Below are 24,534 nucleotides of genomic sequence, written 5' to 3' on the forward strand. Positions count from 1 at the left end.
TGTAACTTAGGTCTCCGGTGTGTCAGAGTGAAAGAAGAAGTCTTGAGTTCTAATATCAGCTCTGTAACTAACTAGCACTGTGGTCTTGCGCAAGTCACTTAACTTTGATGGGCTTTCACGCTTCGTTCATTAAAAAAAAAAAAAAGGGCTAATGAACCAAATGAGGTAATGGAGGTGAGATCACTTGACAAATGCAAAACAATGAAAGGTCATTATGACCTTTGGCCATTCAGAGAGAAATTGTTTTAAAGGCAGAAAGAATAATCTGGAGGGCTGATATAGCCCAGCTGAGATCTAGATTTCAGTTTTGTGGGGAAAATTCTAAGATGAAGGTGGAAGGAGAGTCACCGTTGGCTATGCAAAATCCATTGACAGAAACTCGATCTATTCCTGAAGTTTTGCGTGCTACTTTACATCCCAGAGACCTATGAGAAGAGCTTCTAAGGACCAGTCACTCTTCACCAGGCAAGGAAAAAGAAAAGCCCAGTCAGGTCTAGTGCTGGAGGATCAGAGGGAGTTAGCCTCACTGTGACTTGCCATAGAAATAGGTAGACAGCTTGCAGAGGGGCATAGAATTCCCAGAGGGTGGCACAAGATAGTGGGAACAGAATATCCATCTCTCCCACTGCAAGCAGCCAGTCAATACTGTTTCCTAAGGCCCTAAGGATGGGTCACGCACTAAAGCTAAGCACCCTGAGGCAAGACAAAGGGACTCAGAGACCTGGTCAGTGCCTTCAGGAAGTGGATGCTTGGATGGACAAAAGTGAGATAGGACAAAACGCATAGGGCAACTAAGGTGCTTAAGAAACGGTCTTTAGTGGGGGAGCAGCTTGACACTGCATTGTTTTATACGAATAACTAGAAAGCCGATAGATCCAGAACTTAGTAAACAGGTCAGTCAATCTTCATCTCTTATGATTTTGTCTAACATGCGGTGTAGAGGACAGGGGTCACTAGCGGTCTAGAATAACCTTGTCATGCTGGAATAGCCTTAATTAGGAAACTAAAATTTCATTATTAGGATCCTTAGACTCTTGCTATTATTGATGATAATATTTTTTAAATGTTTGACGTTTTACACTGGAATTTAGTGGAGATGCAGTGGAGAACAAGACAGATGCGGGCTCTATTGTTTTGGAGCTTCTGTGGTGGTGGTGGTCTTGGTGGTGGTGGTTCTAGTTTAGATCAGGAGATAAGGACACCCTCTCCAAATAGATGAAGGTTGACTTCTGCCTCTGCAATATGGCAGACCAAGTATTCTAAAAAGCCTCCCTGTTACAGTGCAACTAAATCCTGGATAAATTATAACAAACTGTAACTACAAATGGCTCTGGGGCGCCTGGGTGGCACAGTCGTTAAGCGTCCGCCTTCAGCTCGGGTCGTGATCCCGGGGTCCTGGGATCGAGCCCAGCATCGGGCTCCCTGCTCGGCGGGAAGCCTGCTTCTCCCTCTCCCACTCCCCCTGCTTGTGGTCCCTCTCTCGCTGTGTTGCTCTGTCAAATAAATAAATAAAATCTAAAAAAAAAAAAAAAACCCAGCTCTGTTGATACATAATTCACATGCTATAAAATTCATCCATTTAAAGTGTATAGTTCAATGATTTTTTGGTATATTACTAAGGGTTTTAATTGTAGTAAAATATGTACTACAAAGATTCGTCATTTTAACCATTTCATGTGTGCAATTTAGTGGCATGAATTACGCTCACTGTGTTGTTCAACAATCACTACTATCTAGTTCAAGAACTTTTTCATCACCCTAGACAGAAATTATGTAAGTATGAAGCAATAACTGCTCAATCCCCCTCTCCTCTAGCCTCTGGGAACCTCTAATCTACTTTGCATCTCAATGATTTTGTCTATTCTAGATATTTCATATAAGTAGAATCACAGTGTTTGTCCTTTGGTGTCTGGTTTATTTCATTTGGCATAATGTTTGCAAGGTCCAGGCTGCATGTATCAGAGCCACATTCCTTTTGTGGTTGGACTGTATGAGTACAGTGTGATTCCTTTGTATGTATTTTGTTTGCCCATCCCTCCATTGATGGACACTTGGATTGTTTCTGCCTTTGGGCTATTGTAAATAATCCTCTAATGAACACGGCATACAAGGATCTATTAGAGTCACTGCTTTCAATTCTTTTTTGTATATACCTAGAAGTGGAAGTGCTGGGTCTGATGTGATAATGTTTTTTATAAGAAATGTATATATTTGGTCTTTGTCCTGTTTCTGTCAAAGAGCTCCTAAAACTTACCTTGGAATATCCTAAGGGATGAGTGCCAAAGGTGTTCTTTGTTATGTTAATGAGGAGACTTTGGAAACCACCTAAGGATGTGGGCTGGTTTGCCAAGAGAATCAACCAGGTGATTAGTAGTGCAACTTTCAGTCCCACCGCCAGACCTCTGGAGAGGGGAAAGGGGCTGGATATTGAATGGATCACGAATAGCCAATGATATAATCGATCATGCCTATGTAAAGATGCCTCCATAAAAAAACAAAAAAGAGAGTGTTGGGAGAGCTTCTTGGTTGGTGAACACATGGAGATGCAGGGAGAGCCGCACACTCAAAAGGCTTGGAAGCTCTGTGTCCTTTCCCCATACCTTGCTCTAGGCGTCTCTAAAGAAGTGCAAGCTAATAAGAAAGGCAAAATATTCAGTCCCTTGGCTATCGTTATCTATAATAGATAAACTAAAAGTAAAAGACAATAGTGTGTCAGACCTTGATGCTAGGTCAAACGCAGATTTCAGTGAGTCTGAGCTTGGGCCACTAGCCTCAAAGCTGCTCCCACCCGTGCAAGGTAAAAATTGTGGAAAGGGTGACAGAAAGTCCCTTTAAGACCTCTGGTCACCCGAACCATGAGAGACGATGGACTCTGAAAAACAAACTGAGGGTTCTAGAGGGGAGAGGGGTAGGGGGATGGGTTAGCCCGGTGATGGGTATTAAAGAGGGCACGTTCTGCGTGGAGCACTGGGTGTTATGCACAAACAATGAATCATGGAACACTACATCAAAAACTAATGATGTAATGTATGGTGATTAACATAACATAATAAAAAAAAGACCTCTGGACACTAAGAAGGTAGTCAACGTGGGGGAAGGGCAAAACCAAGAAACTACTGGAACCAGGGAGTGTAGTGTGAAGGAATTGTTTCATTTTGTGGATCAGTATCAACTTCCTGAGGAGCTTTTATTGAAATTGATTATGAGAGTGACTAATTTAGGGGCTGTGTCTTTGGGTGTGAATGCTGCAGAGTGGAAGAGCCTTCCCTTGAGAGTTTGCAACTCAAAACTTGTTCTAACACAGGTCTGGAGTTCAAATCTACGGTCCTCACGTCACAAGGGAAAGCACTGCTGAGAAAAGATGGCCCCATGTTGTTAGTGCCTCCTGGCACCTGGCAGAAGCAAATTCACATCTTTTTGGAGGAGAGCATCCCCAACTTACACCCCTCAGGATTCCCCAAGACTTAGTTCAACCAAATAGGAGCTCACAATGAAAAAATATGTATCTATCAAACATACAAGAAAACAAGCCACCACAAGGGAGAGTTAGCACAAACAAGAGATTTGGATTCCCAAGGACTTCAGATACTAGAATTAATCAGATACAGGACATAAAACAACTCCAGATGGATTGTTTCAAGAAACAAAACATGTAATCAAAATGGGATAAGAAAAAGAGATTATCAGCTATGACCAGGCAAATCTGGGGGAAAAATGAAATAGAATTCAGTGAGTGGGCCAAACAGCAAATTAAACACATCTGAAGAGAGAAAGAGTGAACTGGCAGATCTGAAGATGTTTTTTTTTTTTTTCCAGAATGGAGCACTGTGAAATAAGAAGGTGGAAAACATAAAGGTGAGGTTGAAGCATGAAAGATAGAGTAGGAAGGCCTAACACGTGCCTCATTCAAACATGACCCCTGGAGAAAGATCTAAGGTGTAACAAGGAATAGTGAGCAAATAAACTGGTAAATATGTAGGTAAATCTGAACAATATTAACTGTGAAGTAAAAGAGTAACGACTAATTTTTGGGGTGAAATAAAAGAACTAAGAGTCTAAGCAGCAACAGCACGTAAGTTGAGGGTTGCACGGACTTAAATATGTGATTCTTTAGATTTGATTGTCAGGAGGCAGCTGGCCCTGTGACCATCGCAGAAGATACTCGACCCTCCAGGTACGGGGAGCTTCCAAAGTGAAGGCCCAGAAGCAGGAAAGGTCTTGATGTGTTTGAGTGGCAGAAAGTAGGCAGTCCGACCGGAGCCGGCTAGCATGTGTGGTATAAAAGTAGCGCTAAGGTCAAAAGGTTGGAGTTTATTCTCTCTATGATGGGCAGGCTGAAGGATTTTAAACAGAGTGATCTGACTGATTAAAATTGTGAAGTACTGTCGTGGTCACACTATGGAGGGCCATATGAGTATATGTGTAGGGGGGGGTGGTAGTGTGCTGCCAAGATACCGGGTATGAGGCTACTGTACTAGATCTTCAACTAGGCCAGTGACAACAGGAAGGGGGAAATGTAACCACTAGTAACAAATGACTTCTAAGTTTTTGGTTTGGGCAACTGGAGGAATTGTGGTACCATTTAGAGGAGGGGGAGAAATGAGTTTAGTCTTGGACAGATTTAAATTTGGGATGCCCATTCCTCCATCTTGGTTAAGTGGAGCTTTCAAGTAGGCAGTTGAATATGAATCTTGAGTTCAGTGGTAAGAAGGGCCTAGAGATATTAATGTGTGAGTCATCCGTATATAGATAGTATGTAAAGCCTTGGGGGTTGGACATGATCACCTAGTAAATAAATGGAAATGAAGAAGAGAGGGGAGAAAAAGGGGAAAAAAAAAAAAGATGAGACGAGATCTGAGACTTGAGCACTGGGGCTTTCAAAAAATGGAGTAGTCTGGGTGATAGACATTGGGGAGGGTATGTGCTATGGTGAGCACTGTGAATTGTGTAAGACTGATGAATCACAGACCTGTAACAAATAATACATTATATGCTAAAAAAAAAAAAAGATAGTAGGAAGGGAAAAATGAAGGGGGGGAAATCAGAGGGGGAGACAAACCATGAGAGACTATGGACTCAGGGTTCTAGAGGGGAGCGGATTAGGGGGATGGGTTGGCCTGGTGATGGGTATTAAAGAGGGCACGTACTGAATGGAGCACTGGGTGTTATGCGCAAACAATGAATCATGGAACACTACATCAAAAACTAATGATGTAATGTATGGTGGTTAACATAACATAATAAAATAAAATTTAAAAAAATGGAGCAGTCTGGAAGAAAAAGAGAATCTAGCAAAGGAAGTTGAGGTGGGAGAAAACCCAGAAGGCTGTAGGGTCCCAGAATCGAAGAGGGGCAAGTATTTAAGGATGAGGACCTGCTCAACTTAGGCCCAGTGTTGCTAGGAGGTTGAATAAGATGAATCCAGAGACGAGACCATGGGATTGACAACACGGGAGTCATTGTTGACCTTGACAAGAGCAGCCTTGTGGAGTGAGGGGGATGGAAGCCTGGTTGGATTGGGTCAAAGGGAGAACTGGAATTGTGGAAGAGTACATAAGATACTATAAATGTAGAGGTACTTTGAAAAAAGTAAAAATATTTTACAAATGCAAGTGGCATTGTTATTTTGTCACCAGAGATTTTAGGGAAGTTCAAAACATTGAATAAACATACCTATGCCCACAGAGGTCCTGCAGAACCAAGGAGCTGTTTACCCAGGCAAAAATGTTGTCATGGGAAACCACAAGTAAGACTTCAAGGCAACTACAGGGAAACAACATTGATAAGAAAGCCAGGGTGGTCTCAGAAATGTTGTCTCAGCTCACCAAGCCAACCCTGTGCCAACCTCTGGAGCCCGACGGGGGTTGTAGGCAGGAAACGTTCCAGAATAAGGATGGCGGTAACTTTTAGAAAAAGCTGCATCCGTAATGTTTACTGACTCTTTCATTAATTCATCTTGCAAAGGTTGCCAGCCACTCTCTCCATGCACTGGGCACACTGTTGGCAAGACTGGGAAATCAGTGTGGTTTGCCTTCCTCGCCGCAAGAGTCCCTCTTCTTCACCACCCGGGCCATGCCTCTTCCCATAGATGCTCCCTGCCCTTCTCTTCACCCTGCATCTCACCAGTAGGCAACTGTATGTTTTGTTTGCAAGGCTGGCAGATGGGTCCAAGCACTGGTACTCTGGAGAGTTAGAATCTCTGGGACCGTAGTTGATGAGATGCAGGTCTTTTTTTCTAGGGCTACCGAGAAAAGACATGTTCCTGCCTTTATGCAGTTACCTGGAATATCCTTTACTCCATCTCCATCAACTGTATCCCACACATCCCTCAAGACTCAGATTCTTTGGCATCTTCTCCTCTGTCACCTTCTCTCCCGCTTCTCGTGATTAGAATTGTTCTCTTTGTCTTCTGTGCTCCCCTTGCTCTTCGTGTCTCTTGTAATAGTGCTAGAAACAGCCCGCCTCGTATTCCAATTATTTGTGTGGTTCTGACTTGCTTATTATGTTGGTGACTCTGAAAGCAGGGGCCTTTTATTGTACATATGTGTATGTCTCACAGAGTTCCTTTGCCATAGTAAGAGCTTCATGAATGAATATTAGTGGAATTGAACTTTCAATGAAAATATTTGGCATGTTGAAAGTGAGTCACATACATATATAAGACCTTACTTCCTGAAATAGCATTTCCTGCTGAATACTTAGATCATGAATTGCAGAATCTACTCTATAAGAGCTAACTGCCAGGGGCACCTGGGTGGCTCAGTCGGTTAAAGTGCCCAACTCTTGGTTTCGGCTCAGGTGGTGATCTCAGGGTCATGATCTCTGGATCGTGAGATTGAGTCCGGCGTTAGGCTCTGTGCTCAGTGGGGAGTCTGCTTGAGATTCTCTCTCTCTTTCCCCTCCCTCCCTCTGTCCCCCCAACCTCAAAATAAATAAGTAAATCTTTAAGAACTAACTGCCAGCATCTGGAGATGTGGAGAGTCTAATCAAGCTTAAATCAAGCCACTGAGTGAATTTGTCATTTGCAGCTAATGTGCCTGCTGGTCTTTTTTTTTTTTTTTTTTTTTTTAAGGAAGAACACTGAGTTAATGGTTCAATGTTAATATGAGTTGATTTTATTGATTTTGTGCTGGCAGTCAATTAATTACAAAGACAGGCATCGTGCTTTTGTGTTCTTGTCCCTGACTTAAAGACTCAGGTGTGACTCATGCAAAAGCTGATGTCAGCAAGACCCTCGATCTCTTGAGGATGCTGTAAGTGATATCATGATTATTAGATTTATCACTTCTGATGCCACCTCATGAAGGAAATTGTATCTCAAAAAGCTCAGTTGCAAAATTATGCATTTGCCATGTAAGCTAAGGTGGACTTCCTGTTGTGCTACCTCCATGGAATTTTACAAAGCAGGTGTGAGTGTGAGTTTCACTTGGAAATGATTTCTTACGCTCCATTCTTCTCCTTTCTTCTTTTTTTCCTCCTCCTCCCCTCCTTGTCCTCCTTCTCTGCCACATACTCAGTTGCCAGTTACAGTAGTGAATAGGAATCTTCTTGTTCAGGGGCGCCTGGGTGGCTCAGTCAGTTGAGCATCTGCCTTTGGCTTCAGTCATGATCCTGGGGTCCTGGGATCAAGTCCCGCATTGGGCTCCTTGCTCAGTGGGGGGTCTGCTTCTCCTTTTGCCTGCCCTTCTCTCCCTCTCTCATAGACAAATAAATAAATTAAATTAAAAAAAAAGAATCTTCTTGTCCATAGATTCAAAATATGATCCATAAAGATGCTTTCTTTTTTTCAATCTAGTAGTGTGTTCTAATGAATATCAGGTATTCATTAGGACAAAGGGAGACTCTCCTGTTTTAGGCTCTATGCAAGCCTTTGAATCAGGACATTAGGAAAAGCATGTTCTCTCAGACAATTGAATTGCTTTGTCCTGAATTGACTCAGGGCAACCTGAGCACTAGTCTCGACGCTGCCATGAGCCATCTGTGTATCCTTGGGCCACTTTGACTCTCTGTGTTTTGGGTTCCTCACATTTAAGATGGAGAGCCTTCTATTTCCCCAACTTTGTAACAAAGGCAGGGAGAGCTGTTGTGTCTCAGTATCCAGGGCCTTTGGGAAAGCTGGGTATTCACATGCACAATGTGAACTTGTCTACATTTGGGAGCCAGTAAAATGTAGGGAGGGATCACACAAGAAACCCGATGCTGAACAGCTGGATTGCAAAATGAATGTTTTCGAAGCCAGCCACATCACTGTGAGTTTGTCAGAAGCATCGGGAGCTTTGCCTTTCTTAGAAGCTCCCCAAAGGAGGGGTTATCCAAAGGCTTTTCCCAAAGCCTGGGTGGGGGCAGAAAGGCTTGGGGTTGGAGGAGGGTGGGTCATTGTAACAGCAACCCCCAGAGCAATCTGTGAGGGCTTTGTTGTCCTACAATAGGATATCATGGCGTGTCACTGCAGTGACTGCTTTTGAGCTTTTGGTTTTTCTTTTTGGGAAGCAATTTCCACAAGCACCTCCAAAATGAATGTTCTGGTGCCTTTTGGGGGCAGGGTTGATGTTTGAAGTGTTTGCTCAATTCTTTTCATGGCTAGTAGTTGGTTGAGATTTTCTAGGTCTTTTTGAGCCAATCTCCTTATTTACATTTTCCTTTAAAATCATTCATTTCATCTAAATTTTCAAACTAATTAGCATATTTATGCGGAGAAGGACTTCTGAATGCATAATCATTATTCCTTTCTTATTCCTAAATTTGTGTATTTGTGTTACCTTTCAAAACCTTTCAATGCTACTTCCTGTTGTCTGCCAAGATTAATTTCTTTTTTGTTCCTACTTTTCTGTCTTTGCATATCCTTACAAAGCCTCCTTATTTCCCTTACATTTGGTTGAGGCAAAAACAGCCCTTGCTAAATTCTCACTATGTGATAAGCACTCTACCAGGAACCATGGGGAGATACAGAGAGAGAGATAAACTTGGTGGTTACATTCGGGAAACCTGGGAAGGATGAGGGGAATCCTCATGAGAATACAGGCAGGTCTTGAAACAAAGTGCTACATCCTAGAGGCCACTGCTGGAGGCACACCCAAGGATGAGGCTTCCCTAAATCCATGACCAAAATGAAAGTCAGGGCCAGGGCCAACCTCGAACATGGGGACTTGGCAGGGATCTTCAGGGTCAAGGAGGCGCCAGGGGGCAAACAATTCAGAGACACACTATGTATCAGAGTTAGGGGCTCCAGATTTTCTTGAGCCAAGGTCCAAGATATCCGTGGGAGTCTGCAGCAGGGTGCAGAGCCATGTAGCCTCTGTCATTGGATTTGCCACCAGGACAACATGGAGGATGCTGATTGAACTAACAGTGCCAGTCAGTGACTGCATCATTTGGATGTGGTACTAAGAAATTCCCACGGCACCTACAGATACTCCTATCCTAGCATTCATGACACGACACTGAGATGCTACATCCTAGCATTCGGGACACTCCGTTGAGTATCTCACTCCATCAGATTGTGAGCCCCACGAAGTCATGGACTGAGTCTTACACATCTGCATCTTCCCAGTGCCTGAACTATGCATGAGTGCTTTGTATTACTGCGTGGCCCAAAGCACAGACTTTGGAGTCAGATTGATCTGCTTTTGTTTGGCTTCATTACTTTCCACCTGAGTCATTCACGTATTGTCTCTGGGCCTCAGTTTTCTCATCTGTGAAACAGTGATGACAATAATACCAACCTCTAGAATTTGGGGTGAGAGTAAAATGAGATGAAAGATTTGGAAGTACTTAGTAGAGTGCCTGTGATAGAATGAGCATTCAATTAGTGGTGTAGCTCTCATTGTCATGACGTGACCGTGGGATGAATGGGTGAGGGACAAGTGGGCTGAAGAGAGATGTTAGCCTGTTTGATGAGGTCAGGACCCAGGGCTGGGAAGAGGTTTAATAGGAGCAACACTGACAGTCCCCCAAGTCCCCCTCCCTTATCTTGGCATCTCCTGGATGATTGGGAGGCCGAGACAATGGGGATAATCTTTAAGCATCTCTCACTTTGTGTTAATCTTGTAATCATCTTGGCTGGGTGGGCGAGGATTGAATAGACCCTGGGTGGGGGGGGGGGTGATGTTATTAATATAAACATTTTTTCAAACATGAAATATTGCTCTCTGCACCCAGAAAGCTGTTATTAGTTTGGGAGCACTGTGCCTTTGGAAAGCCATTGCTGGCAGCTTGAATGGGTAGCTTAGAACAATTAGAAGCTTTGAACACTTTCAAGCTAAAGATTGGGATAAGAATGTTCTGACTCTGTGGTTTCTCCTGAGATTTCCCTGGTGTGCTGGACTAATTATCAGATGTAATTAGGAAGCTGAGAGGTGGGGAGACTGCAGGGAGCAACATACTTTCCCAGGGACCCTCATTTCTTTGTGCAGAAAACGGGTTAGGGAGACTCTCTCTCTGTTGTGGAGAAGCAGCAATGCATAGGGCACTAGAGGGCAGGAAGGATCCTGGGAACATGGCTTTACCAGCAGAGCCTCAAGCCTATGGGGACTCATTGCTCTTGATTAAGTTTTAAGTGGTCAGGACAGTTTCCCCCCTTGTTCTTGAGGGAAGAATGGTATTCGGGGCCACTTCCACGTTCTTGGTCCATTTTTAGCAAAAGTCCAATTTCCTGGGTCCGAATCAATAAGGAACTGGTGCCTTTCTTTCAAAACTCATGAAGATGAAGAGAGGAACTTCCAAATCTTGGTCAGCTGCAGGGTCTATCTACTGGGGCTGCAGAAGATCTTTCTCATCTGTCTTGGCTTGCACTTTTGGCCCCAGAGTTGGGCTGGGAGCACTATATCTTTGAAGCCCTGAGAAAAGGTAACATTTGCAGGGCCATCTGCTTGTGAACGTTTTTTTTTTAAGTGTTTTTTTTTTTTAAGATTTTATTTATTTTGACAGAGAGAGAGCACAAGTAGGCAGAGGAGGCAGGCAGAGGGAGAGGGAGAAGCAGGCTCCCCGCTGAGCAGGGAGCCTGATATGGGCCTTGATCCCAGGACCCTGGGATCATGACCCGAGCCGAAGGCAGCCACTTAACGACTGAGCCACCCAGGTGCCTCTGCTTGTGAACTTTTTTTTTTTAAAGATTTTATTTATTTATTTGAGAGAGAGAGAATGAGAGATAGAGAGCACGAGAGGGGAGAGGGTCAGAGGGAGAAGCAGACTCCCCGCTGAGCAGGGAGCCCGATGCGGGACTCAATCCCGGGACTCCAGGATCATGACCTGAGCCGAAGGCAGTCGCTTAACCAACTGAGCCACCCAGGCGCCCTGCTTGTGAACTTTTATTCAAAGGCAGAGACATTCCCTTTGGACATGGTCTTGAAGTTCTTCTTCTTCTTCTTCTTCTTCTTCTTCTTCTTCTTCTTCTTCTTCTTCTTCTTCTTCTTTTTAATGGAGAGAAAGTGAGTGGGGAAGGACAGAGGGAGAGGGAGAGAGAATCTGAAGCAGGCTCCACGCCCAGCACAGAGCCCAACACGAGGCTCAGTCTCGTGACACTGAGATCATGACCTGAGCCAAAACCAAGAATCGGACGCTTAACTGACTGAGCCACGCAGGTGCCCTGGGTCATGAAGTTATTCTTAATGCAATGGAAACAAGATTACCACACATGAAACATGGAAAGACAATGGTACTCTTTGTATCTTTACTTACTGGGGGCTGTGATGCAGACCATAAGCCTGGTAGTTTGAAAAATGGAGATCCCTGGGGGCTAAGTATGATGGCCCAGATGTGAAACTTTTCCCGCCTGCCAACATGATATTAAGTTTATTGTCACAAGATAATCACATGTCAATCCAATGTCTCTGCTCTCTCCACAGGTAACCTGTCTCCATGATTTCTTTGGTGATGACGATGTGTTTATTGCCTGTGGTCCTGAAAAATTTCGCTATGCTCAGGATGACTTTTCTCTGGATGAAAACGGTAAGCACAACCACTGGACTTTATTGCTCCATTGTTCACCCTCCTTCTATCCCTTAGGATTTTCATGGGTTCATATGGCCTAGAGAACATCCATGCATGGACCCTCAAGGGCAAATATTGTTAGTCTTTCTCCTGTATGTTTGGATATGTGAGTCACGAAGTGAAAGGTTGACTGAATGTCCCAGATTCCCAGCCTCCAAACTCAATAAAACTCACTCTCTGCCCCAATGGTGACTATATTTCTTGAACTACATATTGTGTCACATGGGCTGACAGGTGCAAACTATGGGAAGGAATATTTGGAGTCAGAACTTGGATATTATATGTATACTTTTTTCTAGTCAACATCCTCCAGGGACTTGGCTCATGCTGATGGTTCCATTTTAGAAAGATTTTCCACTGTGTTCGTAGTGTCAAATCTTTCCCCTCTTCCCACTTTCTGGCTTGCTTCCCCATTCCCCTTACTTTGTGACTCAAGATTCCAGAGGTTGTTAATCTCAGGAAAGAGGTAAACATCTGCCCACTTCCCTTTGCTTGAAGCCAAGTTCCATGTAGAAGTTAATGGTGAATTAGTTCATACAGTGACAAGGTTAGGATATGATCTTGATGCGAAGACACATTCAAAACATCTTTCCCAATTATGAGGGGTAACGTGTGAGAAAAACAAACCAAGCTGTATTAATATAGACTTTACCAACTGCTCGAGTGACAAGGACCCTGACAGAGGTGGCATTTCTGCTGTGTTCACTTTGAGAAGAGACAAATGGCCATAGAATAGCTAAACAAATCCCAGGCTATCTCCAGTTTCCTATACCTTCTACATCTCCGGCTCTGGACAGTGATCACTGAAGTTCATCAACCAAAACAAGAAGTTAAATAAACAAAAATGAGCTTTCTGCTTAACTCAGTTTCCCCAAAAAACTCAGTTTACCAGAAAGGATCCCCTAATCTTTCTGGGTAATTGATATCTCAATATATCTTTAAGTAGGAGGTGACAAGGAAGTGTCCAAAGAAAAGACTGCCCTCTACCTAGCCATGTGGTTCCACTTTGAGCAGCACGGTGCAAGGTTGGAAAACCTATGGTGGAAAGAGCACTAGATTTGGACTTCAGAGACTTGGTTGCTAGTCCTGGTTCTGCTATTTTCTTGCTTTGTGGCCCTAAGCAAGAGGCTTACACTCTTTGTAGCCTCACCAGCAAAGTGAGTATAATTCTCCTAATGCGTTAGCACAATCAGTGCCCCCAAATTACCACAGTAGGGATGCTGAGTGACCTGCATAGGAAGGTGCCCCGAGCGGGCAGACTGAGGTTGAGGCAAGTAGCAGAAACATTTGGTGGACGCCCCTACACACCCAAGAGCTTTCTATAAGCTCTGAGCGACAGAGTCACTGCTGGCTCATTTATTCATTAAACCAGCATTGGGATTTATGATCATGCGTTTTGAAAATAAAAAAGAGCTCTATCAATGCATGGTGGTGGTGGTGGTGATAGTGCCTATTCATAAGATGACATGACTTACAATACATGGCATGTAATGAACGGTAAATGGTAACTCCCTCTTCTTCCTTTAAATTACTCATGAATGTTCATCTGTGTGGCTGCAGCCTCTGAGCTGTCAATCTCTTCTCCAAGGAAATTAATTAATTATGTCAACAGGTGCTATTCTGAGACGTGGCTGGGGCGCCCACAAATGATCAAGTTGACTATTTAATAACCCACCCAACCTGCTTTTCAACTCCTTCCCTTGTTTCCATAATCCAGGGATTTAAACACCTGGCTTGGCCCAGATGACTTTTGAAAGTTTCTCCCATGCCTCCCCCCCTTCAGAGCCGTCATTCCTACAAACAATGAGGACCACCATGTAGTCCTGAGCCATCGGGTACTTTGGCCTGTGGTGGTTATTCCAGTTTCCAGAAGTTGGTAATATGCCAAAGGCTCGCTTCTCCTGTGGCTTTCCTGAGCTGTCTGTTCTTTTCTACCAGAATGCCGAGTCATGAAGGGAAACCCATCGGCCACAGCCGGCCCAAAGGCATCTCCAACTCCTCAGAAGAGTTCAGCTAAGAGCCCCGGCCCTATGCGCCGGAGCAAGTCTCCAGCTGACTCAGGTAACGACCAAGATGGTGAGTGCTCTTCTCCTAAGTGTGCACGCTGACTTCATTGACAGAGGCCCGCACCCTCTGCATGCAGGGGAATGAGTTCCTCATGCACACCGCTGTGTCTCCATGACACCAGTTCTCTCAGTTCAGGGACTAAACAGTCAAACTTGTTTGGAGTCATGGAGACACAGCTACTAACCCCTGATCCTACTCAGATGGATGCAGCCCGGAACTCTGGCCTATCTGCCATGCTTGCTGTAATGCTTATTGTCCTGTTCGTTTTCATAGTCATCATCTTCCACATCATCCGGCAAAAGCATAGTCAAGGAAATAATCAAGTCAAGCATAAACGTGAAATAGAAACCAAAATCGGAAACAAAAATGTAAAAAAAAATTGCCACCCTAAAGTGTTAACAGAGTTGATGTGCTTGAGCTTCAAATTTGACTTTGAACTTTTTAGAGGTCAAAACGAAAAGAGAAACGAGATAATTTGCATCATTCCCACAACGAGAAAAATATATATATAGGCCAGGTTCTGAAAGGAAACACAGAGATTTGTCACACAGGATTTTAATTAGTGGATAGTGAGTGATCAAAAAAAAAAAAAATGTGGTCTATGGATCCCTGCCAATGCATGAACTATTTATCAGTCTGTGACAAGATTAGAAACTTGTGCCAAATGCAAATTATGCCACTAAGCAAACATTTACTTCAGCTGACTCTTTTTTCCTAGCACGATTTTTTTGATAAAGGCAGCAGTGTGTTCTTTTAAGTTCTGGTGCAAAAGCTTGCACCCGCAGTTTGAGTGACACTGAGCTGAAAGGCAGAAGGCCACAGAAGTTCAAGTTTAGAAGCTTAGTAGAGTCAGGCACAGACAGTGTGAGTTCTTCACGGGAAGGAAATTGTATGGTCCGGGAGACTCACATTCGTCGTCCCGAGGCTCAGGGCTCACCATGTGAATTCTTCTATCCTGGGAGTCTGGGAGCTTTGGGGCAGAGAGCACAAATGCTCTTTATCTCTTCTTCGGTTTGAGGCAGCTCGAGGAGCCTGCTGGCTTTGAAATGCTCGTGGCCTAGAAAAACAGCCTGTCCTGCCGGCCTCACACTGCCAGGAGCATGCACATCACCAGCCATTTTTTTTTTTTTTTCTCGGGCAGAAGGAACTAAATGGTGAAGAGGCAGCTGGAGCTTTTCATACTTCCATGTCTTTGCTCACCCCATTTCCCTGCACCTGGAATGCCATCCCTTGAGCCTACCACTCCTCTTTGCTTGAAAATGTCTGTTCATCCTTCAACACCTCAAATAGAAATAGGTTCATTTTCTGCAATATCATAGCATGTTCTTCCTGTGTCTGGGGTAAGATTCACCACACTGTGTTGTAAAGTCTGTATTTACCTGTCTACTTCCCCCACTAAATACTGGGCCCCTCAAGGGCAAGACGTCATGTTCGTTTTGTATCCTCAGTGCTGAGCACAGTGCCTGGGTCCTAGTCGATGCTCAAATAATGTTTGTGAGTGAACAGATGCATAAGAGCACCTATTTCACCCAGCATGGTGCTAGAGACTTAGTTAGCACTTAGGGAATACTTGCTAAAGGAACAAAAGTACATGTGTTTGGTGATATTTTGGTGAAATGTACAAAACAGTACATGCATCTATCTAAGCAAATTTATATTGCTCACACTATGAAGACCTAGGTTTTAACACTTGGGTTAAAAATGAAATTATTTGTACAAATTCCAGGCAGGGCCTTGCAAAAAAAAATAATAATAATAATGGACTTTAAACACTTGATCAAGATTCATAAAATCCGGCAATAACTGCTTAGCCAGTCATTTCTTTCAGAAATATCACTGACCATTTCTGGGATTTCTAATCTATGTTATCTCTTGCTATGAAGCAAATTACCCCCAAACTTAATGGCTTAAAACAACAAATATTTATTATTTTATCATTCCTGTGGGTTAGGAATTTTGGATTGCTTAGCTCTGTGGTTCTCTCTGGCTCAGGATATCTCATGTAGTTGAGGTCAAAGTGTCAGTGGGGGCCGCAATCATCTGAAGGTTCAGCTGGGACTGTAGGGTCCACTTCCAAGATGGCCGTCAGCAGGATCTTCTCCCAGACAGTGATTCAGGAGAGTGAACAAGGACGAGGATGTAGTGTGTTTTTTGATCTAGTTTCCGAAGCCACACACTGTCACTTGGGTTTTAGTCTATTCATTAGAAGCAGTCATTAAGTCCAGTCCACATTCAAGGAAAGAGGAATCAGTCTTCACCTCTTGAGGGGTGGTGGACCTGTTTTTAGACTGCCAAGAATTTGTGGACCTGTTTTTAAACCACCACATAATCTATTAGTTAAAAATGCTGAGGCGGCAGCAGCTTGAATCAACAGATTCTCTGCAGACTGTATCCAGGTGGGTTATCCAGCACATGTGAATGCAACCACCTGTAATTAAACACGGCTTAAACATATGTCCAATTATTGATCACCAGCATGCTAACTTCAGAATTTCCCTTCTGGAAACAATGCACCTCACTAACTCTAAGATATCAGAGACAAAGCGGGAAGAGGGAATACATTAGGACTCGATGAATACTTGTCAAATTAAAAGGAGTTTTAATAGATCCCAACCCAGGCAAAGGCAGGCAAGATCTGCTTTTGCTCCTTCAGAACTCCCTTGCTAAAAAGAAGGAATGAGGGTAGATTCACACACACAAGATAAAAAGAGTAAGCAATTTGAGGCGGGGAAAGGGGACTTGACTTGGCAGATATCAGAACCACAAACAGCCCTTACTCCCTACCAGCAACAAATCAAAAGTGGTGTTCTCATGAGAGAGAATGTAAATCTTTATTTCAGATAGTTCATGAACATAAATGAAGCCAAGCTCTAGTCTGGCCAGCCTTAATGGCAATTTCCAGAACGTTTGAACTCATCGCAGATGATGTGTCTGTATCTTCTGCATGATTTCAGCCCCAAAGCGTAAAAGGAACTATGTGACATGACCTTGTCATTCCATGGCAGTTTAGAGCCATGTCTAGGCCATCCACGTAGTGAACATTTCACGGGGGCAAAGCTGATCTCAGGCAAAACAGTACTTTAGGTAAGGTTTGGATTTGACACACCCATTTTCCCCTTTCCGCCTCCAAGTCACTCAGGACCATTCCAAGCTGGGAAGGGGAGGGGGCCAGGATATGGACGAGAAGAGGGAGTCATCTGTGTGGCAAGGCCCAGTGAGACCATTTCCCAGCTTTTGACTTGGGACAAGTTTCTTACCTTGTCTAAGACATGGTTCCCATTTTGGTTAAGACAGAACTCGCATGTCTAAGAGGTAAAAACCATTTTCCAACATTATCAGTTTTTTCCAGTTTACAGAGGTGTACAATAGCTTCCATGAAACAAGAACTGGATAGCCAGAAGGATGAGCTATAGACAATACATAATTTTGCCTCAGCAAGTGTAAGGTTTTTCTCAGCTCTCAGCAAGGGACGCAGGTTAATACACATTTAACCGAGAAATAATGGTGTGGAGTGGGGCTGAAATTCTTCATTCTTTTCTAGAACATGGCAGTGCTGCCCTGTTTCCACCCTGGGTTAGTCTGTCTTGGATCTGGGGCTTGTGGGATGGATTCACATTTTTTTCATTCAACCTGAGTAACTCAAGGTTGAGGAAGATAGGTCATTTCCAGGGAATTTTAACTACCTTCCTTTGAAGGCAAACGACAGCCAAAAATGTTCCTCTGCAGCAGGGATTCAAACCAAACGAAACATTGGCTCAGTTCAGGTTCAGCTAAAGGAATGTTTTGATGTTCTAGTTCATTAGAAAATATATAAGTTTAATTCTGGTTTGAACAAGTTTGCTAGATTTTCAAATATTTTTTAAAAAGAACAGAGCAATGGAGTTGGGAGAAAGCAAATATTTATTTAAAGCTATAAAATAAAACAACTCTTTCAGAGGAGGGTACTAATGAATGAATAAGAGAAATGAGCCAATTAGGCATCCATCCATATATATGTGTGTACATTTGATCCAATTCATGGTTCAGTTAATATCTGGGTTCAGTTTGCCTTGAGGTTTAGTAAATTGATGCGATCTGGTCTGTAATTTGCGTCATTATTTGATTCCTTGGTCCTTAAGTTGTCTTTTTTTCTGTTCTTCCCATGAATAAATCAAACTCTGTATACTTTATTCCCTTTGAGTTCAATCCCCACTCCTGCCAATACTGAGGGCGCCCCAAATGGAATGTCTGTTGCTAAGCCCTACACGTTAAGGAAGGATTTGGTTGTCTATATAATATTGCTAGAAGGAGTTCTCATTCTCGCTGGGCAGAGCTGATGGACTCTTAGAATCCAAGTCCCATTAGCCATGTCTGCCTTTAAAGTAGGACAGGGAACTGTGGTAAGTAGATCAAATCTGAGCCCAGAGGTCTCCTATGGGGGGTTTGAAGAATGCTTGTATAGTGCCCCCATTTTGATTAACCCAGGACTTGCCATTTTGATGGGCAAAAAGGCAAGCCTGGCCTGAGAGCTGCAGGAAGACCTTTCTGAAGCTGTCTCTTGCTGTTTCCATTTCAGCCATGAATGTGTTAACTTTTCCTTTTCTGCAACTACCCCCAATTGAATTGAATTGAATTAAAAGGACAAAGTAGCTAGTTGCTGGGAAGGAATCTTTTCTTTTTCTTTCTTTCTTTCTTTCTTTCTTTCTTTCTTTCTTTCTTTCTTTCTTTCTTTCTTTCTTTCTTTCTTTCTTTCTTTCTTTCTTTCTTTCTTTCTTTCTTTCTTTCTTTCTTTCTTTCTTTCTTTCTTTTCTTTTCTTTTCTTTCTTTTCTTTTCTTTCTTTCTTTTTTTTTTTTTCCTGAAGGAGCCTCCAAGGAAGCTAATTACCCACCCTGGTAGGCTGAGAGAATTGTAATGTGATAATTAGTTCGCTGTTGTTCAGCAGTAAGTCATTGTTGTAGCAACTCAATATTCCCCACCCTCCTTCCCCCAACCTATGCATACCTAGTCCTGAAAGTCAAATCTTCCCTGTTCCCAAAGCCCCGAGGAAGAATGGATTCGCTACCAAAATATACAGCTTTTGTAAGGGGAGGTCAAGGGACACAAAACAGCGGTGTGTGTGTATGGGGGGCGTGTCCATGGGAGAATTGTATCCAGGAGTATTTCTCTTCTGAACCCAGCAGGCAGCTTTAAGTTGCCTAAGGAGGTACCTAGCTGTTCTGCCCTTCCTGAACATGGCTGTCTGGACCAGCTCTGTCCAGTAGAAATATAATGTGAGCCTTGTAGATCATTTTCCATTTTCTAATAGCCACAGTTAAAAAAGATCAAAGAAACAGGTGAAATACGTTTTGATAATATATTTTACTCAATGCAATATATCCAAAATATTATCATTTTGACATGCAATTGAAGTAAAAAAATTCTAAGGAGGTATTTTCCATTCTTTGAAATCGGGTTGTATCTTACACTGAGAGCACGTCTCAATTCTGGCTAGCCCCACTTCAGATGCTCAAAGGCAACATGTGACTAGTGGCTCGTGTATTAGACAGCACAATAACTTTCCTCTCTGTCTAAGAGAGGTTCAAGATAACCACCTTCGATGTAGATGAGATGCTGTGCACTTTGCAAAACACTTCCAAATCCATCACCTCAGTTGTCACGCATAATAGCACCATGAACGAGGTTGGGAAAGGAAAATCATCCAATTTTTGTTCTTTTAGACTGGGGGACTAAGATGGAAGGAGGTTCAGTATCTTGTGGTCTTCTCAATGCCGTGCAACTATTTGGTGCCTAAGAGCTAGAGCCCAGCTATCTTGACTTCCAGGCAGGCAAGCCTTGTGCTGTCTTTAAGACAAGGTGTGGAAGCTCGGAGTGGTAAATAGAAAGTTCTCTGTTGGCTGGTCTTTGCTTCTCTGCTTCTTTCCACCTTCCTTCACATCCAGGCAAGGGATGTGGGGAGGCTGGGGAGTGGAGTGGCCTCGGTGTCATTCTCTTTCTGCTGCTGTGAGTGCAGCTATGAGGAATTAGGCATCTCTGTTTCCAGTGCCCCGGTCCTAGACGTACCATCGGCTCCCCTACTGTCACTCCAAGGGTAAGTGGTGCCCTTGGCAAAGCTGTGGGAAGAGAAAAGCATCCCTTGCCCCTCGCCCATTCTGATTCTTTCTAAAGCCACAGCTTATGTCTAGTTTCAGTGGAAGAACTGCCCTACATCTAAGGCAACATTTCCGTCATCACTGGAGAACCACTTAGGAAATTGTTGAAGCAAGCAATGTAATGGTGGCCACTGAGCACACTGCGGGGCATGGGATGTGGTGGTGTTGACCCATCTCCCTGTAATAGGGGTCCTATCAGCCTGCTGCAGTCTGAGACTTGTGTTTAAATATAATTGAATCTCTGGAGTTTTGGTGGGACACCTAGTAGTGCTAGGTGCTACGGGGAAAAGGAGTAAGATGAATTCCCTGTCACTAAGAATTGGGGAACCAGCAGACATATAAATTTGATTAAAAATTTTATTTACAAATACGTATATAGTTCTTATTATGTGCCGAGCAACTGTTCTCACCACCTTATACGTATTAACAGATTTAATCTTTACAACAGTCTTATGAGGGAGGCACAATTACCCCCATTTTGCAGCTGAAAAAGCTGGAGCATATGAAAGCTAAGTTACCTGCCCAAGACCACACAGCTAATCGGTGGGAGAGCTGGGGTTTGAACCCAGGCAATCTGGCTCCCCAGTCCACCATTTAACCATTGCACCGTGGTGCTAAATAGGAGTTAACAGTAATGGTGTGTTTGAGTGCCCAGTGAATGGGAGATGCAGGCACTAAGTGCTTAAGAGAAGTCTTCCTGGAAAAACTGGGGCTTGTAGGAGGGTTATATGTCAATTGATAAGGAAATGGATTACTTCTGGCAGGGGGGGAAAGCATGAACAAAAGATCAGGGGTGGTGATAAATATAGCATATGAGAGTACAGGGAGGTGGCTGTTAAATCTACATCTCCAGCCCCAACCTTCCTTCCGGATGTTAATCTCATGAATGCCTACCAGACAATCCTACTTAAATGTGCCAAATACAATGTGTCTAAAAACCAAAAACATTTCCTCCTCCAATTCCTTGTCTGATGATAGAATAAATTCTATTCTATTTCCCGGGTCCAGTGTCTTCGCATCATCTTTGATTCTTCCTGTGCTTTAATCCTTCAAGCCCACCATATGCCGCTGTTGAAGAACCTTTGAAACATCTCCACATTACTCACACGGGAATCCCTACCTTGCCCTCATCACCTGATGCCGGGGTTACTCCGCAGACTCCAAAGTAGCATCTCTGTTTCAAATCTCGGTCCCTTTATGCATTTGGTGTGGTGCCAGCATATTTCTCATCCTAAAACGCATTTCCAACACGTGACACGGCCCCCCTCTGCTGCTGCAGAACCTTCAGTGGCTCCACGCTGAATTCGTGGACCACCTCCATGGTAATGGCTGAGAGAGTAAAAAGAGAAATGCAGAGGGCCAAGCACACGGGCTACGTTTTCAGAAGCACAGCAATAAAAGGGAAAAACCAAACAGCAATGGGCTTCATTCAGAAAAATTTCAATCCTCGAATGCCTGACCTGCTAGCCAAAGAAAGTCCTCAGCCCATAGAGATTGATAAATCATCCCTTGTAGAAGGGGGTTTCCAAACTCGGTGCCTATAGGTTGTGTAGTTACTCATGTCCTTCCATTTCTAGTAGTGGCAATATTAAGAGAAGATGATGTCATTATGAAGCCCTTTCTATGCGCTAAGGCACTTAGCTAAGGATTTCATGTATAGTCTGCCATGTAATCCTTAGAACAACAACGATTGAGTTAAACAGTCTTTTCATTCAAATGTTACAGACGGGGCAACGGAGACCTTCAGAGGTTGGGGGACACCCGAGGTTACACATCCAGGATGAGCCACGATTTAGAACCTTGACTGGTTCCAAAGCATGTGTTCTTTCTACAGATTAAGAGCAGTGCAGTGTTTTCTAGTTTCTACCCCAGGAAAACAGTAGTGAGCATAGACAACAGGCTCGCTCCGCCAGAAACATGTTCTCAGCAAAACCACCTTCAACAAGAAACAAATGTTGTCAGCATTATCAAGTCAGGGAAAACAATCCTGGCACTCCAGCAGCCTCCTTACAGATGTCCTCTTCTTGCGGGACATTGATCTGTGTCAAAATATTGCAAGAATGGGTGTACATGTTTGTTTTGCAAATTCTTCTCTCCTGATTTAGAAGATTCAAAGCTGCATGCTGCCCAAGACTCTGTAGGAAATAGATTTAAAATTCCACTTCCAACTCCCGAAGTGATGGTATCTCACAACCTATGATTGACTTTGGCCTGGGAACCAGCCCTCTGGTGGGATCCGTGAAGAACTATTCCTGTGCTCTCAGTTCGAGCTTCCCTCTGGTGTGGATGGGTCTGGGGAGAGGGGCACAAGCTTTTCCACTGAGCAGAAACAATTAGCCAAACCAGTCCAGACACCCATCCCAAGGGTGTCTTTGGAATGAATGTGTAAAAACCACAGGCTCTGTCTCTTGGCCTTGTTCTGAAGTAAGTTGAAACCACCTTGGTTCTACTTGGATGGCCTTCCAGAAAAACTCCCTGTATATGTAGGGAGAAAACAGGGTGTGTATGAACTGGAATGCAGGAACATGTAGAGCATCTCAATATGAGGAAAAATGAGGAAGTGGCTGAATTATATATATATATATATATATATATTTAATTTTATTTATTTATTTGAGAGAGAGAATGAGATAGAGCATGAGAGGGGGGAGGGTCAGAGGGAGAAGCAGGCTCCCCGCCGAGCAGGGAGCCCGATGCGGGACTCGATCCCGGGACTCCAGGATCACGACCTGAGCCGAAGGCAGTCGCTTAACCAACTGAGCCACCCAGGCGCCCTGGCTGAATTATATATTGAGATCTCCGTTTGCAAGGCATTAGGGAATAAGAGAAGACAAGACAGAGAACCAATCACTATAAGGTCACGGTGGGAGGCATATGATGTGCAAATCCCAGAGGTCACCATCCATTGAAGAGAAGCAATTTTTACCCTTTCAGCAAGTCCTACTCTCTCTGAACTTCTATATTCTTGTGATTAAAAGGAGACCACTAATTGCTGGCCATCATTTCTTGGGGTTATCAGGAGAATCATGTGAACTTATATATGGCAAAATGGTTTGAAAACAATTATAGAAATACAACTGCAATTATTAAGACGGCTCTCAAATTATTGTCATGGCTTTTTTTTTTTTTTGACTGGGTTATTTTTAGTGAGCAATATTTCAAAACAGACATCCAACCAAAACCAATGGGCTTGGGATTAGAATGGGAAGAAAAGCCAGAGCTAAGTGAATGAGCGTTATCGATTTGGTCTCCTGGCAAAGGTTGGGTAAAAAGTAGATGCCAAGCCCTCCCCTTTCCTTTCTGTGCCATTCTGGCCATCCAAACTTAAACCCATAAAGTATAATGACTTGTCTAACTTGCTGCCCAGACAGTTCTATAATTTCCACACCTGGGACTACTTAACACCTACCTTACGTGCAGCTGCATCCCAATTTCCAGGGATCAGTCCAGCCTCCAGACGAGGGAATCCATAGTCTAGGAGCTCAGCATCAACTCTGTTTAGCTGGTGACCATACTCTGTCCTTGGTTGTCCATGCCAGAAATTGGACTCTCTCCCTGTTCTTTGGGAACTGACTCAACCTGTCTTATTCCTTACTCCTGGGAACCCATTTCCCCCATACATGCAAATCCCTGTGAATAGGTACGTCAGCCTAGTTACCTTACCAGCCATTTTTTTGTTTGGGTTGGTCTTGCTCCATTCTGACAGAGCCAAGGATTTGGAAGATGAGCACTGGGGCAAGGGCAGGCATAATGATTCAGAGAAGCTAGGGAGCCAAGACTGTGTGCCAAGCCAAGCTTGGCCATTGTGCTGCATCGCTGAAGGGCAGCAGCTGAGGGGAGTAATGGACATAGCACAAATACCATCTTCCCAGAAAGCTCTGTGGTGTGACGGAAGTTGCATGCCATGCTGGCTGCTCTGTCTGCTACTGTTTCATGACACTGTCTATGATCCCCAGTTGTTTTGGCGAATAAAAGAAGGTTCTTGCTACATACTTTCTAATCTAAACTAGATAAGTGGCATACAAGTCCAGTAGATGCGTGTAAGTTCTGGCATCTACTTCTACCTTGTCCTATTCCTCTCTCTTTTCTCCACCAACTTCTCTGCCCCCCTTCCTTCCTCCATCAGAAAGTTGTCCTAGGAGGGAGTCTCAGAAGCAATTTGTTAATAAAAGCAAGAGTGATGTAGCAAAAACTGAAACACACATAGGCTTTGGAATCAGAGAGACGTGTGTTCAAATCCTGACTTTGCTATCCCTAACTGGAGCAGCCTCTCTTTCCTCATTGGAAATGAAAATACAACTAAAAGAGGCTGTGTTTTTTTTGTGGGGGGGGAGCGGTGCATGCAGAATG

The 24,534-nt window shown here is 43.6% G+C and overlaps 1 protein-coding gene across 1 annotated transcript in view; it reads left to right on the forward strand.

Moving 5' to 3' along the window:
- Window positions 1-24,534, forward strand: part of DCX (doublecortin) — a 130,646-nt gene that overhangs the window by 91,332 nt on the left and 14,780 nt on the right. Inside the window, exons 4-5 of the mRNA XM_088028540.1 lie at window positions 11,844-11,946; window positions 13,927-14,064. Coding sequence (XP_087884666.1) covers window positions 11,844-11,946; window positions 13,927-14,064 — 241 coding nt within the window. The remainder of the gene's footprint in view (window positions 1-11,843; window positions 11,947-13,926; window positions 14,065-24,534) is intronic.

The sequence above is a fragment of the Eumetopias jubatus genome, unplaced genomic scaffold (genome assembly GCF_037043125.1).
Source record: "Eumetopias jubatus isolate StellerSeaLion01/CBP00866 unplaced genomic scaffold, mEumJub1_p1.0 scaffold_11, whole genome shotgun sequence".
Classification (NCBI taxonomy): Eukaryota; Metazoa; Chordata; class Mammalia; order Carnivora; family Otariidae; genus Eumetopias; species Eumetopias jubatus.